This window comes from Neolamprologus multifasciatus, chromosome 1 (assembly GCF_963576455.1).
Source record: "Neolamprologus multifasciatus chromosome 1, fNeoMul1.2, whole genome shotgun sequence".
NCBI lineage: Eukaryota > Metazoa > Chordata > Actinopteri > Cichliformes > Cichlidae > Neolamprologus > Neolamprologus multifasciatus.
Window position 1 is genome coordinate 14,321,677 of NC_140439.1, and position 16,441 is coordinate 14,338,117.

A 16,441-nucleotide genomic window follows, 5' to 3' on the forward strand; every position below is an offset into this window, starting at 1 on the left:
ACCAAGTGGCATGAACATCTGCTGCTTTTGGGAGAGGTTACAAGTTGCCTTCTCAAGTGTTTTAACACGAACAGAGATTACACAATGTCCTTCTCTCTCTGGAAAGAGGTTTTTTTGGTGTGGCATAAAATACAGCAAAGGTTTTTCAACTCAGACCATAACTTAAAAAAAACCCAAGTCTGGTTACAAAACTGTGCAATAGCCTTTTACTGCTGTGCTTTGTTTAAACAGCAGCTATCCTTTCAGATTCTGTTTAAGCTGCATTATCAGACAAGCTTCTTGTTATATTGTAAAACATTGTGGCGCGTCACCAGTTTGGTTAGAGTTACCTTTTCGCTAACCTGATAAGATGGAGGAATCTTTCCAACCAAACTCTACTTGACTGTTTATCTAACCATGTATTCTATTCATTAAAACTGAGATTAAGAAATAAAGATTGAATTTGTTTCAGTGCAATTTATCGTATTGGAAGCAGAAATGACATTCTCAGAACATAATGTTGTTAAACTTTATAGCTATTATTTTTAATTAATATGCTGGAATTGATGAACTGACTGTGCAAAAATTATATTAAATGTTTTATGTTATATATGTATATAGGTTATTAATTATATAACCTAACGAAACCAAGGAACCATTGTGAAATTTAAATTACCAGTTGCCAGTCAACCAGACTGCACTGCATTGATTTACATTTGATCTCTAAAAGCTGGATAATCATGGCTGTGTAAATAGCCATTATTTCCACAGGATAAACACAGATCTAACTAAACAAACGTGTGCTTCCACCTATTTGATGTAATGGACTCACAAATAGGATTTCATGACAAGTAATAGGGTTGTAGGTTATTATGAATTATAGTGTACAATGTGATAATACTATATTTCCCTACAAAATAAATCGGTGGTTTTAATAGACCGTTAACATGTTTTACTTGATTTGGATTGGGTTTTTTTTAGTATCCGTCATTCATTTTATCAGCGCAGTACCACCGAACACCGACTTCACTGTCTACAGCTGAGTGTAGCAGCGAGATCACATGGACTGTAACTCATAAACACATCAAGATTCCCCATTCAGTGCTCAGGGCCTAGCCTGCTCTGCTCTGTAGTTAACTGTCTCTGAGTGTCAAATCCTTCATCCTGATGCAGGAGACACACATAGAGAAGAATTGCTGTGTCTCTCATTTTATGGATTTGGATGTCGGCAGAGGGTAGAGCCGATGAGTGAGTCAGTAGTGGTTAACTTTGTAGCTAATGCTCTGTGGCAGTTGCACAGGTTTCTTCAGCTCAGCTTGAGGCGCATAGGGAAGCTGGTTGAGTTACAACTGTCTCACAGTTCTCACTCAGCCAAGTCAGGTTCTTTAACAGCATACCAAGGTTAGGATGAAAAGGGAGAGGTAGATGTATGGGGAGAGGGGAGCGAAACCACCTACAGAAAAGAAAGAGCTGCAGTTCGGAGAGGAAAATAAAAGTAGATGAGTCTAAGATGTCCAAATCTAGCCCCAGGTAGAGTTAGATGACATTAATTATAAATGAAATTTCACCCTTCTGAAGAAGCCTTTTCAGGTCAGAACTTTTTAGTTTAGAGATTTTCCTGCTCTTTTCAGAGGCAAAAAAATGTTCAGTCACATTGTTTTACTTTATAGCATGCATCAATCTATCCCTCTATCCTAATGGCAACGCCAGTCATTTCATGTGTTTATGTCACTGACTACTCATACACATTTACTCATTTCAGTCTTTTTTATTTAAGTATTAATTAATTCTTATTGGTTATTGTGTAGTGATTGGTCATCATGTAACCAAGTATTCTGTTTTTTTATTGGCTGATATACATTGTGAGTGTATTTAACATTTGAAAAAGTGGGGCTTCCCTCTATCTGTATCTAATAACATATATATTACAGTAAGTGTAGTGGTTTCCAAATTTGCCTAATTAAATGAAAGATCCTTAGTTTGATTGTGGGAGGCGACACAAATCCCTTGGGGGGCGGGGGGGTGACAGGAAGCACCATGTGGTGTAAAAATCAGCCAAATCAAACATTCAGTTTCCACTATTTCACAAGGGGGCGCCACTTGTTTGTTTGTTTTTTAAGTCAGCTAGTGACCAATATGCAGGAAGGTTAGTGCAAAGTCCTGTGTTCGAATCCATCCTGGGCCTTTCAAATTTATTAAGAAACTTTAATATACTTATCAGTTAATCGGACTTGCAACTATATTTTTTCATCGTTGTATATACAGTTTTTTTTTAAGATTATTGACTTTATTATGTTTTTATGTTAGATTGCTACATGTCATAAATATGGGAGCTTACTCAAAAATATAGAGTAAAGCACTAGTATCTTTCTTTTTTCATTTCAAACAAACACACACAATGGAGGAGCAGTATTTATGATAACTTATGAAAGTGGGATGAGATTTAGTTTATTAGGGAAGTGTTGGCAGATGAAAATCAAGCAAATTGGACTTTGGGGGCACAAGCAAGAAGGAGCTTGTCACAGCTTTTGTCATCTGTGAAAGATGAGAGGTGAGAGTGTGAGTCTGGTGACAAGCATGCTGTATGACTAGACTAGATTTATGCTTTTTGGTGGGGAAAAAAGTCCCTTATGTCAGTTAGACAGTAAACGGATAAACAAACATGCAATCTATGTACAGGATCCATAAATCTTTATAAGATCAGTTAGGCTAGAAAGAGTCAAAATGATGGACTGCGCTAATAATCACATGCTAAGCTTGTGTTCTGTAAATGAAAAAGCGAGAGCACAGTGCTGATAGACAATGCAAACACGTACTCACATGCACTCACATACATGCCCGCTTTCCCAAGCTTGCAATTTGGGAAATGGGTCAGATGTGACTTAGATTTATGTATCTTTGTGTTTTTTCTTTGTGCGCTCATGTGCTTGTGGTAAGCTAAAAAGTGAGGGAGTGACTAAGCAGGCTTTATTGTGGATGTGGCAGAATGCAGATGTTTCTCAGAACTGCCTAGCTATGATTTAATGATGAAAAGCAGAAGGCAGCAGACTTAGACTCTGGAGAGGCAGCGGGAGCAGACTACGTCAATATTAGAGTCAGAATCAAAGACGGGGAAGATTGTGATTTATTTGTCACTTTTTATTTGAGTGTTACTTACAGAAACACGTTTGGGAACTCTTTTTATCTTTGTGTCTTTCATCTTTTTTAAGCAGTTCGAAAAGCTTGTTTTTGACTGTGTTTATGTCATCAAAATAGAGCAATGCCTGACTGCGACTGTGATGCATTTTATGGATGAGCCCAAAGGAAATCCGAACGCTACCTTGGCAGGAGGCAGTGTCTATCAGCTGCTAATATGTCACTTGATTTGATGTTTTGCGAAATGCTACAGCTTGTCAGGATTGTGGATGAACACTGTGGGGAATAGAGTATGATGCACGAATGTACTTTTTTCAAAACACAATAAAATATCAAACAAGGACATGCATTTTTTTCTATTTGAGGGTTAGAAAAACTCGGGTGTGTCATTTTGTCATGTCAGGAAGAGTTAAAGTCAGCAATAGCAGCACAAAGGTGTGAGATACAGGGGATAAAATAGAAAAAGAGGGGGGGAAATCAATCAACACTCGCTGTGGAACACAGAAGGGCAAACACTTCAGTGGCTTTTTGTTGATATTAAAAAAAATAAAGTTTTTCCCAAGGTGACCAGCAGATGGCAGAGCACCTTTGGGCTCTAAGGCCTGAGCAAGAGCGAGAGAGCAGGGCAGGCAGAGAAAGAGATCTTTTCGTGAGTTTGCTTTCCTGGTTGACTGATCTCCCTCAGTGGTCTGATTGTGAGAACGGACTCGTGGGAAGTGTTCTCTCACCGCAGGTGTCAGACTGCTGTTAGATAAGATTATTTGCGGTAGTGAGGAGGTTGCATTATTTGTGTGTGCATGTGTGTACGCACGCTTGTTTGTCTGCGTGCGCATGCACCACTTCTTGGTGTGTGCTTCATCTCATTAAATGTCTGCCTGATAGAAATGTAGTGCTACATTGTGTTCGGTTGGAACACAGTACAACACAGAAGTTGTTTTCGACTTGCACACTGAGCTCCATATGGTCAAACTCAGGAGGAGAAAGACGGGGAAGCGAAGAGAAAGCCTGCGCTCCGTGTCATAAGCCCTATCCCTGTTTGTTTCTGTTTTACAAAACCAAAAGTTATAATGCTTTTGTGTTCTGTGGGATTCAGGCTTTAGTGTGGAGTCATTCTGATAGTGATTTAAACAAAAAAGGCAAAGCGTGCCTTGAGAAATCATTGTATCTGCTACGGTACTTTTACAATACGCTGTGTGTGTGACTCCCGACTGTGCCAAAAAGAAAAATAATAAAAACAGAATAAACTAAGTGCTTAGCTTGCATTAGTCTTTAAGAGGCAACAGCAATTGAGATCAATGAAACTGCTGTCGAGCTTTCCAATAACTAATAGTGTTAATAACGATTTTAATACTCACGTGGGTTGGCCCACTTCATAGAAAACACAAAGGCAGACAGATTGGTTTTAGAATGCAAAACTTCACATTTATGCTTTTTAAGAAACACGTATAAAGTTGGAGCTGGTGTCAAATGAGACATTTATGGTCCCCTGGCAGTTTTTATTTTCCCTTTACTTAATATTGTGCTTTCTGTGAAGACCCTTGGGCAAATCCTATTCCTGTTCATTTGCTGGCTTGCTGGAATTTAAACCTTCCAGCAGCAAAGTGCTGCTAGTTGCTTTGTGTTTGTTAAAGTGACTGTGTTTGGTCAGGCAAATTATAAAAACAAGCGGATAACAAGGGTTAGCAGGCGTGATAAGCCATAATATCTTGTAAACTGGCAGCGGGGATAGTTTAAGCTGGTCTTATGCTAATATTACTACAAGTGACAGTCAGCAACAGAGAAATACAAACATCTTCAAACATGCTTAAACCTACAAATAAACATATGCAAAAACACAAGCAGAAACATCCACAGAATCACTGTGTGCATTTTAAAGCCTTACAGCTACTGTGGTAGTGCAGTTACATCCTCAAGTGTTACGCATTTATACATTCCTTTGCTTGTAACGATATTTTTTTAATTGACTTTTTTAGAGAAGTCTAAATCATTTTACGGTGTATGTAGAATTATTTCTTTACACCGAACTTCTCCACTTTGTCCAAACAGAGCCTAGAATCTTTTCAAGGTCCCACCAGTGTCTGACAGCACACACTACCATTATCCCAATTAATTATAAACCATTTCTTCTCTGCTAGAAGTCAGAATCAAAGGAAATAACATCTCTAGAGTACTGTTCTATTAAATAATTTCTTGCACTTGTCATATATACAAGTAGACGACTTTGTAATATTACATTTGTCATGTCATATAAAATGTAGATTGCTGTTCGCTATTCTGGGCTTTGGATAATAGCAGACATTGTTTCCAGTATGGATTTGGCTTTTTATTCGCCCAATCGATTAATAATTAAACTAAATTCATGTCTAGTTTAATGGCACATTAATCACTTTATAAAACTGTAATGCATTTATACAATCTGCATGTGACTGTGTTGTGAAATATACAATGTTTCCATAAGTCTGACAAGAACTGGTAGAAAAAAAACTGCCAGTGTTCGTTTTCCTGGCTGGACACTCTCAGGGCTGCCAACAAATAGATGGCTACCTTGCCTAAGGCCAACTTCTTTGGCATTAGCAGCAATAAAAAACATATGCAGACACTGTTAATTAAGTGCAGACACACTACACCTGCCATCTTCCATTGCTTTCCTCTTTCGCTGGCTTCATTTTCTTTATAAAGTGTTTTTCAGGCTTCATAGACATAGCGTGTCTCCCCAAATGTGAAACTGATAGCGCTATATTACCATATCAGTATACATTAGCTTTCACAGAAACAAACAATGCAATGAATTCCTTTAGAAAGGTCTTCTCCCTGTTATCTTCATTCAAAAGGCCAGATTTGATCATCGGCCATTTTTAAATTACTGACAATGACATTTACCCAGTTTTACCTGCAGTTTTACAAGGCATTTACAGCCAATCATACTTTCACTTGCAATTGTCATTGGAGAGTATGAGTTAATTGTTCAAACCATCCATCATCATTATTCAATCTACACACCGTATTTAAATATGAAGCCAGCTTTTTTGCTAGTGTCCTGGGTCTAACTGCAAATTCCCCCCCCCCCCCCCCCCCCCTTACTCCCTTTCTTTATTCTTCCTTTTTGTTTAATTGAATGTTTGGAGCAGTTCTAAAATATATAATGAGGTCATTTGCATTAGACTGCAGATTGGGTGACCTTTGCTTTTGCCAATAATTACTGTAAAACCCGCCCCTGTCTGTCATCACCAAGGATGTGGCAGGGACCTCTCTGTGCTCACGAAAGGTTAGCTGGAGGCTTGCGTCTGGACTTATGAAAAAGCCTGAGGAAAATGTCATTAGAGCAAGGGAAAAGACACTCAGAATTAACAATTGGAAATTCAATCAGGATGGCTTTAAGGATGGCATGTGTGTGAGTGTATATGTGTTTGTGTGTATGTGCAAGACATAGTCCCAGGAAAACTTGTGTTTTCCTTTCCTTGTGAGACTGCAGAATGTGATAGGAAGGGCACCCTGGGGGTGACTTCTGTTAGCTCCACAGGCCGCTTTGACTTTGCTAGCACCAAACAAATTAACAACACAAACTAAACAATCAGCCTGTAAAAGTCCCTGCAGTAGAATTGACAAACATGATAGAATTTTGCCCCCATTATTTTATTGTCCCTTTCCAGTTATATAATACTTTGATGAAAACACAGTTTGTTTGTTTTTTTCAAAAGTTTTACACTTTTCACTTTGATGAATTTTTCTTATAGTGCTCCTTGTTTATTTGCATCCAGTTAATGGTTGTCATTGTGCAGTGAAACGTGACTGTATTTACAGTGTGCAAACTCTTTTCCCATCAATATCTGGGCTTAAGTCAAAATAGACGTTTTATTCGACAATTCTTCTCAGTCGGCAGTGATGATATATATTACATTTTACATTGTTCAGGCAAAATGAATTCACACTGCAGTCCTGATCAGCACTCAGTGTGCAAAAGCAGCATGCTTGAGCTTGTTCAGCTCAGTGTCAAATAAAACTGTAAATAAAAAAGAAAAAAAATTAAATTAAGGGGGCAGAGCAGAGCACTAACATCAGAGGCTCTGTTTTGTGCTCTTGGTTCTAGTCACAACGGCGCGTCACGTTTCACCTGCCGGATGGCTCCCAGGAGAGCTGCAGTGACAGCGGTCTGGGGGACCACGAGCCTGTAGGCAGTGGCTCCCTCCTCACACAACCTCTCCCTCTGGTGCAGGCGCAGGACGACTTCTACGAGCAGGCCTCCCCTGATAAGAGGACTGAAGCTGATGGAAACTCCGATCCCAACTCTGGTAAGTTGAGTTATATTCTTTCTAGCATATATGCATAGTTTGGATTTTCTTATCTAACTTTAAATCTACAATTCTTCTTCTTCCTTTTTTCAAACTCTGTAGCTTAAATCACCATTGGTGGCATTGTGAAATAGCTGCAACATGTTCACTTTGACTCAATTTGGTGGACATTGTGCGCATAGTAATGGTGTCTTTTCTTTCAAATCCAATATGATTTTATTCATTTTTCTACTTATTGTATGCAGGATGGTGAAATCAGAACATTCATTGTCTACAGGTTGAAGAAAATGAAAACGTTTCATATCTGGCTTTGAGGGATGACTAAAACCTCTTGAAAAGAGATAATAAATTCTCATGAAAAGCAACATCTGTCTCCATAATGGACTCAACACACCAAAAATCATTTAATTTAGAGTTATTTGATTGCTCAAGTAGGTTTCTAGTGGATACATGAGCAGGTCATTCATTTCTCAGTTAATCATCCAGACTTGTTCATTCCTCCCAGGAGCAAACCTGGGCCTCCCATAGGCTCCTCACCTATTTGTGAAACTCATTTGATTTATTTAGAGATGATTTCCCAGTTGGAAGCCTTGTTCTCAGCTGAAGATGTTAACTTCCCACTATTTCTGGTGGGGATGTACATCTCCGACCCAGTTTTCTCATTTTATCATTAAGAGGTGAGGCGTGCGCAAAGATCAAGCGCATCGCCTCAAGGTCGACGCCAGCTTGCCTGCTGAGGGTGGAGCAGCTAGCACAGCATAAATACAAGTGCAGTGAGTAAACTGTGGATGCATATGATTTAAAACAGATTTAACTTAGCAGATGCACTCACAGTTGGCAAATGTATTCAGTGAGCTTTGTGTAGGCCTACCCACTCACTATCTTCAGAAACAACCCATACTCATTCCCAGAGACTTTAAATACTGCGATTTTGTCAGAGCTGCTGGCATCTCTGAGATATGCGCAAGTGTCCTTTGGAGTTGCTACACCAGTTATAGCAATATTTGATGCTGGGCACAAATATTCCTACAGTATGCAAAAAAGGTAAAAAAGTCCACAAAGCTTGGTTTGAAAAACTGGTGAATGCATAGCTACCATTCATCTCTTGTTGTCTCACACACTGTTTTTTAGGGGGTTTTTTTCTTTTTTTTTGTTAAATTTGGTTTGAATTCACTGTTTATTTTTTTTTTCTTCTTTGGTTAAGTTTATTGTTGTCTATCCTCGTTGAAATTCACCTGTTGGGATGACAGCTAAAGTAACTGTTGGTAATGTAGTGACTTATACAAAGCTGTTAACTGATATGTGACTGACATAAGAGGATTACCAATTAGCAACAAGGAATCATATCAACTTCAAAACAAGTGATTACCAAATAGATTATTGGTGAACAGGGCTTTAGGTTATCCCATACTCAAAGTCAATAACAACTTTAAAAGTATTTAAACCAATCAAGAGCCTAATCAAGTGGTTTGGTTTTTGGCAACCAGTCAAACACTATTTTTAAAACCCAAATTCATACAGTAGAAGAATTATAGGAGAAAATTCATTAAAACAGTTTCAGTCAACAGTCAACATCCTTAAATGTTCACTGTCTAATTAACAATTAGACAACATACTCAGTGGTCCAGCAAATTTACACTACCTTTGAACCACATTGCATATCTTGTACTGACATCAGGGGACAATGTTCATGAATTCATTGGACTCTCAAAAGAATAGAGATGGATGATTAGAGGCAAAACAAATTTACAGTGTTACATTATATGAATGTGGGATTTTCAAATGTCACGAACTGTTGGCTAATGAAAGCATTTCATTCTCAGAAATTTATGCTATTTGTTCAACTGGTATTTAACCTGCATAACAATTAATGAATAATGAGCTGTATATATCTTACACCTTCCGTCCTACTGTCTATAAATATAAATAAGGCTATGATGAGAGAGAGATGAGATAGCCTTTATTTGTCTATGGATATGTTTACACAATTTGGTGCGCAGAGACAGATAAACTCTAACTGCCTTGGCTTTCTGAAGCTCCAAAAATAAAAGAAATAAACAATTAAATAAAGCATAAAATAAAATTGTATTAATTTCATTCTGTTAGGAGTATTTTACAGGTAAGATACAATGTAAAATGTTAATTTTAGAAGCAGCACCTGACAGAAGGCCTCATCCATTAAACGTGACTTACTAGCTTAAATATTTGTAGTTTTTCAGCATACTGCATCATTTTTGTCCTTAATCAGCGGCCTTCTCTTTTGTTAGTGTTGTTTGCCTGTCAGCAAACTATTAACAGTGACAGCAGTGGTCTTTGATCATTGACCTGCTTCTTGGCAGGATAATGATTTTATGTCCTGTGTATGAGCGATATGTTACCTGCTGTGGCACTCTCTAATACGTGAACTCAGTGGACCCAGGTTAACTCGTTTTGAGTAAGTCTCTGTCAGACTTAAAAAGCCTCACACTGTTTTCCTACTAGCTGTACAATACGAGTCATTCTGTTGACAAAGGCAAACAGTATCTAAAAGGTGTTTGACACTTTCGTGTTCTGAGCTCCAAAGTATCTTCTAACGCTATTGAAAAGAACCCCATTCAGTGCAACATTTTAAATGCCGACCTCGACAGTAGGTGGTCTTTCCACGAGGCTTTCTTCAAGATTTGACAATAATATTACTTGTGCCTTGTTTTCTAAAATGTTAAGACCGTTCAAAAGAACTTCAAGAATCAAAATGACAAAATGACACGAATTATTAAATTATTACAAGTCTCCAGTTGTCGTTTTGCAAGCAGAATATTGAAAAATTATTTATTTGAAGTAATACAGGAAAGTATTAATAGTTATATATAGGTTGCGGCTTTCATCTAAATTACAGAAATACAGTGTGCATACTACAGGGTATCTGATTACTTCCCTTTTTCCTTTTTATAAGAACAACATAAAGACTGCCTTTGTAAGTTGGAAAATTTTCCTTAGTTTCACTATGATGAAAACAAATTAGTGGCAAGAAATTAGACAAACAGGAAGGTGGAGGCAAAACGAAATATTAACAGATGGATGGTAACCAGGGATGTAGCAGTTTCAATCAGCATTATAGTTTTTTGATATAAAAAAATAGAAAAAACCTCACAGTAATCTATGAGCCAGTGCTACATAAGCAAATGTAGTTAAATATTAAGACCTTGCAGGGCCCTGTTTCCCAGCAATGATTGATTTTAAAGGTTAGGAGTGTTTTTTGGAGCTTTTTTTATATATAAAAGCTGTTGTATTTTCTCAAAACAACACTTACAAACAAGTCCACATGGAGTTCTGTTAATGCTGTTGAGGAGGAGGATGAATTGATTGAAACTAACCTATAACATTGAATACTCCATAGAGGAGTTCTGGATATTAAAATATATAAAATGTAACATACGACACAAATGACACAGTAGAACGAACAGTTTGATTGCGTAGCAGGAAAGAAACACATTTTGCAGTCAGCAGTGACAGCCTTCAGCCTTTGGCATTTTATGTTAGTGGGTGGAAGTAAGTTTCAGAGTAAACTTTGTGAAATCTAATTTGATCGATTTAGCTGGTGCTCGGCGTATCCTTATGCACACATTAAGCCATTTTGTTATTAAATCAATGTTACTGTACTCAGATCACTTGATAAATGGACATTGAAAAAAGAAAATAACCACCAATTTAAGCACACAACTGTGAAATAAAAACAGAACAAACAAACAAAACAAAACACATAATTAGGATAGAGAGCAGATGAATTATAGAGTATTAAACCTACAGGCAAAATTCTCTCAACTCTGATTTAAAGGAGTACAAACAAAAACATGTAAGCATAAACATCATGTTGCCAAAATCCACTACTCTGCACTCCCCCTCATGATAGTGTTTGCAGTCATCATTTAGAAAGCTCTGAAATCTGTGAGACTGATGTCTGTGTAATGCACATAAAACAGCCCACTCATCTAACAAATTAGTTCTGAATCAGACTTTTTAAGTGCATTAATAGCACCCAGTAAATGTAATACAATATTTTTTTGAAATTATTGGATCTATTTACAAACCAGTATCACTTACATCTGCTGCTAAATACTCTGTCAAAGGTCACTACATAATTTCACATAAAAATGAACCTGGTTCTTTGGGCATATTTTATTTAGTACGGTATTTGTTTAACCTCTTAAGCCCCAAGCCTAACTGATCTCCTGCCTTTTGCCCCCGTATCAGGGGGCGTTGGGGCTTAAGAGGTTAATTAAGTTTGATATTATAAATTTGATCCATGTTCTGATCCAAAACTAGAAAGGAATTGCCCAAAAATAATAATTTAAAGCTTATCAGTAGTTCATGTATCTTATTATATCACTTGTATTGTAATCAAGTTTTTTTTTTTTTACTCCTGAACTGGCTCAATACAAGAAACTCAATACATTCATTAGTCATTCCAGTTACTGTTGTTTTGAGCTTCGACTCCAGATGTAGAGTAGCAGAAATGGAAGATCCTGGGGAGTTTTTAATGAAGAGGTTTTAATTGTTAGGCTATGTGAACTGTTTTTAATGCATCTACCATCCATAATTTACAATGCGTTAGAAACAGTAGAATAATTAAACGTTTGAATTACACATAAGCGCAGAGATTCTTTATGGTTATTTTGCTTTAGTCTTAGACTTAGATTTAACCAGTGGATCTGTAATGTGTAATTATGGCTCGCTCATGCTCATTATCACAGACATTATTGCAGATGGAGCAGATACCTGGAGCCTTGTGGTGGATGCAAAGGGCAAAGAAAAAGCTGTCGGTGTAGGCTCCTAAATCTTACAGATTATTGAGTTGGTAAGAATTGTTCAGTAATCTCTATTTCGACTGTCTGGCAGTAATGCTGTATCACATGTCAGATATTTAAAATTTCAGAGAGGTTTACATACAGCGATCAAAATATTATGGAACACAAACATGCAAAATTTTGCTCTGAGCAGGAAAATGGTGGGCGAATGTGTTCATTCTTTGCCTCCAACATTGCAGTGTGCCGCTGGATTGGCATGTCCATGGCCTGTACTGAGGCATTCCACCTACTGCGGCCACTGTAGTGCGTGAAGAGTCAGCAAGATACGAATCTGTTGCAATTTAGGAAATAACCTCAGCACACCCTCGGGAAAAAACAGTTTGTGCAGGGACACTGTGTTTTGCGCCATGGCTGGCAAAGTTCATAGAGTTAATATACAAGTTGCATGTGGACTGAAAACATTTGATTCCTATGAGAAAGAGTTTCTAAGAGTATCTAAAAAGTGTTCTGGAGGCCCACTAGAAATCGCCAGAGATGTGAGAAATAGGTTTAATATTTCACCTTAACGTGCATTTAGGTAATAGAGCCCAGGAGCATTTCTAACGTCCATCTTTCATCATAGTTTATATTTTAAAGAATGAACTTTACTGAGTAAATCTATTGACTTGAAATTAAAGTTTCTGTCTTTATTAGGTTACACTAATAAAAACTAATGCAATAAACAATGGGGGGGGGGGGGGGTGTCTTCATGTCCCTTTGCAATTGTAAAGTCATTCTTAACAGTTCCTTCAAAACAAACAGAAGAAATCAGCTGCAGTACTTGAATAGCTATAAAAAGTTGTTTTCATTAATAGGCTTTTTTGGTCTTTCTCACTGGATATGCATGGATGAGGCTCCCTAGACTGCAAAGAAGCTGAAATAATGCATGATTGGAGAGTGCCCAGAATAAACAGAGAAACAAGTGGGGTGAGCTAGATAAACCAACCATTATTGACTAAAGTGCTACATAAATTATTTAAAAACATTGGAGACAAGAAATATAGAGCAGTAAGACAAAAAAGATCACTTGCAATCACGCATACAGAAATACACACACACACACAAAGTCAAAGGCCAATAGATATAGACTGTGAGATGAAATCTGAATGAAGTTGTTGGAGTGGGTGGAACTGATGTAATGAGAAAGGTTGTTTTTCTGCTCCAGCAACAATCCTTAAGCTTAAAATATAGACAATAAAACAGCCAAGAGTTGCATGCCTGATGACCTTAGCGTTCTATGGAACAAATGGGATCAAAACAAACAGAAATGTAATAAATCAGTCTTACAAACAACAACAGAATCTTTAAGTAGTTTCTGATTTGTCCGAGGACAATCTGAGACATTGAGGAAAGCCAACAAAGTGAATGATGAGATGACGCTGTGCCAGCTGGGTAGTCTACCTGATGTTTATCAGAAGACTTTCCTGAGACAGTGTATATCCAAGTGATCCAAGTTTCTTTTAAGTCAGAAGGCGATGGAGAAACACATGCATATTTAAAATATATAAACAGAAATATCAGTCACCCTAAGGAATTCCTTTCTGTGCATTTAAAAATCACATATGTGCAATATATGATAATACCATTGTGTGCAAATTACATTGTTTATTATTATTATTATTATTATTGTTGTTGTTGTTGTTGTTGTTGTTATTGTTATTATCATTATTACATCTCTGTTAGTTAGAAAAATCTAGAGCTCATTCTATAATAGAATGACACCGGATGCATTGACTATGGATTCTTCTACCATGCCATTGTTGAAGTGTTAGTTTGATGTGTTATACAACATAACAAACATATACCATATGGGTGAGTTACACATAGAAAAGAATATTAAAAGGCCGTGGAAGCGGAACTGGATTGTAAAGTGGGAAGGATTCCCACCAAAATAGGTGTCTCCAGGACCACTTTTTCATTGCGACACTCACATACACAAAGACAGGTTCACAGAGTGATAACAATACTAGCCACGCTGTGTTGTTGATAATTGTCTTGGTGGCTGCAGGTCTGTGTGGCTGAGCAATGATTTATACTAAATATAGAGTACTTCTAACAAGCAAAAGTGTGCTCATACAGTTTAGAAGAGCACACTCACATAGGCAGCTTTATCTTATCATGTGCAGTGTGGGTGTAAATCTTTAAATCTGTAGTTAAATACATTTCAAAGTGAAATTATTTTTTTAATTTAATTTTGCATTTTATCAGTTCTGATGGATAAAAACCAATCAATGCAAAAACTCATCAATTCAGGCCCGGTGGGAGTCTTTCCTGGTCATAGGGCAACAATGGACAGCTTGCTAAACTATTGCATGGCTACACATACAGAAAGACATACGATATATGACCGATTTAGAATCACCAGTTGACCTAACCAAAGTAAAATTAATTGAAAGAAATCCAATATTGCAGGAATTCCATATCATAGGTTGAGCTCATAACCATTGAGCTTATACAGCATCACCTATACTGACACAGTGGCAGACAAAAGTGCTCCATGACATGTAACCGTTCAATTCAATGGGCTACCTATGAATTAATTAATGAATTAATCAATCAAAAAAGCAATAAAAATAAAAATAGTGTGGGTTCCTCTGAACATTTTGCTCTTGGCTTAAGCATTTAATTTGATTGGGTGAATAAAGCATTTTTTTCTATCTGTTATATACAGTGTTGGGTGTAATGCATTACTAAGTAACGTGTTACTGTAATTAAATTATTTTTCCACTGAAAAAGTAGAGTTACTAATTACTGTTCATTTTTAGGTATTTTAATTACAGTTACTTACAATGTACTTGCGTTACATTGTAAAATAAATAAACTCACTGAATGTCATTATTTAATTTCAATAATTTATCTTCTAAACGTAGAAGTAAACTCTGCCGCTTTAACATCGTTGCAGTGCAGGTGCGCGTCATTTCGCGTCAGTTTGCTGCATAGTCGTATTCTAAAGCGGAAGATGTCGGACTCGGCTGAAGCGAGTGGCTGTTTTTTGAAATGGACATATTCCCGTCTCTTCACTATTCTGAAACAAGCAGACAAGAATATTACAGTAATATGTAAAAACTATCGGCCGCTGTTAATACCACAAGTAATCTACCGAAGCGCCTGACACGAGAGCATAGACGAACACTTCTGTGTGATCCTTGTTCATCATCCATGGATAACACCGCGGCAACTCCTGCTAAGCAGGCAAAACTTGCTTTTACTTCAGCAGCGCAGAAAGCGTCTGAAGGTGAGCTTAAAAAAATGATTGCAGGCTACATTGTGGAAGAGATGCTACCGCTGCATACTGTAGAGTCTCCGTCTTTAAAAAATGTATTTATTATTTAAAGAGTTTAATTTATATTGTTTGCCCCCTCAAGGTTTATAAGGATTTTAAGAAGTATTTAGTTAAATTACTTATTTAGTAATTAAGTTACTTTTCTGACACAGTAATTAGATACATATTTTAAATACAATATTGACTAAGTAATTAGTAATTAGTAATTAATTACTTTTTTAAAGTAACTTACCCAACACTGGTTATATACTTTAAACATAGACTTTACTTGCTGTCTAAACAGCTGTTTAGAACCATGCTGAAATTCATGAGCTGTGATGGAGCAATTATCATCATCAGTGACAATATAAATGAAGGAACACTCTCTTTTTTAATAATAAATAAATACACAATATATAATACATCAAAGCTGATTTTTTAAAATGAGGAAATTGCAGTATATTGGTAAGAATGCCATACAACTAAGGATCATTGTTTTCTGACATGGATAAACAAGTGAACAAGCTGAAAGTAACATGTTTAACTTTAAATGAGAATCATTCATTTATCAGCTGACAACATGTTTACAAAAACAAGAGTTGTGTGTGACAAGGGTTTAATAAACCCTAATAACTGTGATCATTAGATTGTGGTCAAACAACACTTAGAACAATGCAGAACAGTATTTGTCATAAAGAAGTTTGTCAAGTGAGTTTAGCATTCTGAAAAATCATTGTCACTGATCATTGAAATTTCTTGTTTGACACAATGCAGACATTGCTCAAAATTTTTTTGACTGTATTGGAGGTGATACACCAATGGATGTATCCAGTAAGGAAAAGTGAGCATTCCCTGACTGTTTGGCAATAGTTCCTGGAGGTTCCTGGCTGTCACTGGTTGAAATCGGTTGAACAAGCAGTGCTGCACCAGAAATGTCCTTATGATTGCTAGCA

The 16,441-nt window shown here is 37.0% G+C and overlaps 1 protein-coding gene across 4 annotated transcripts in view; it reads left to right on the plus strand.

Moving 5' to 3' along the window:
* pcdh9 (protocadherin 9) overlaps positions 1-16,441 on the plus strand; it is a 206,389-nt gene that overhangs the window by 129,864 nt on the left and 60,084 nt on the right. For 2 of the 4 annotated variants that reach the window (XM_085166126.1, XM_085166134.1), the window contains one exon: positions 7,202-7,403. In XM_085166126.1, the coding sequence (XP_085022252.1) occupies positions 7,202-7,403 (202 nt within the window). The remainder of the gene's footprint in view (positions 1-7,201; positions 7,404-16,441) is intronic. The other 2 variants (XM_085166143.1, XM_085166149.1) reach the window with 1 other exon arrangement.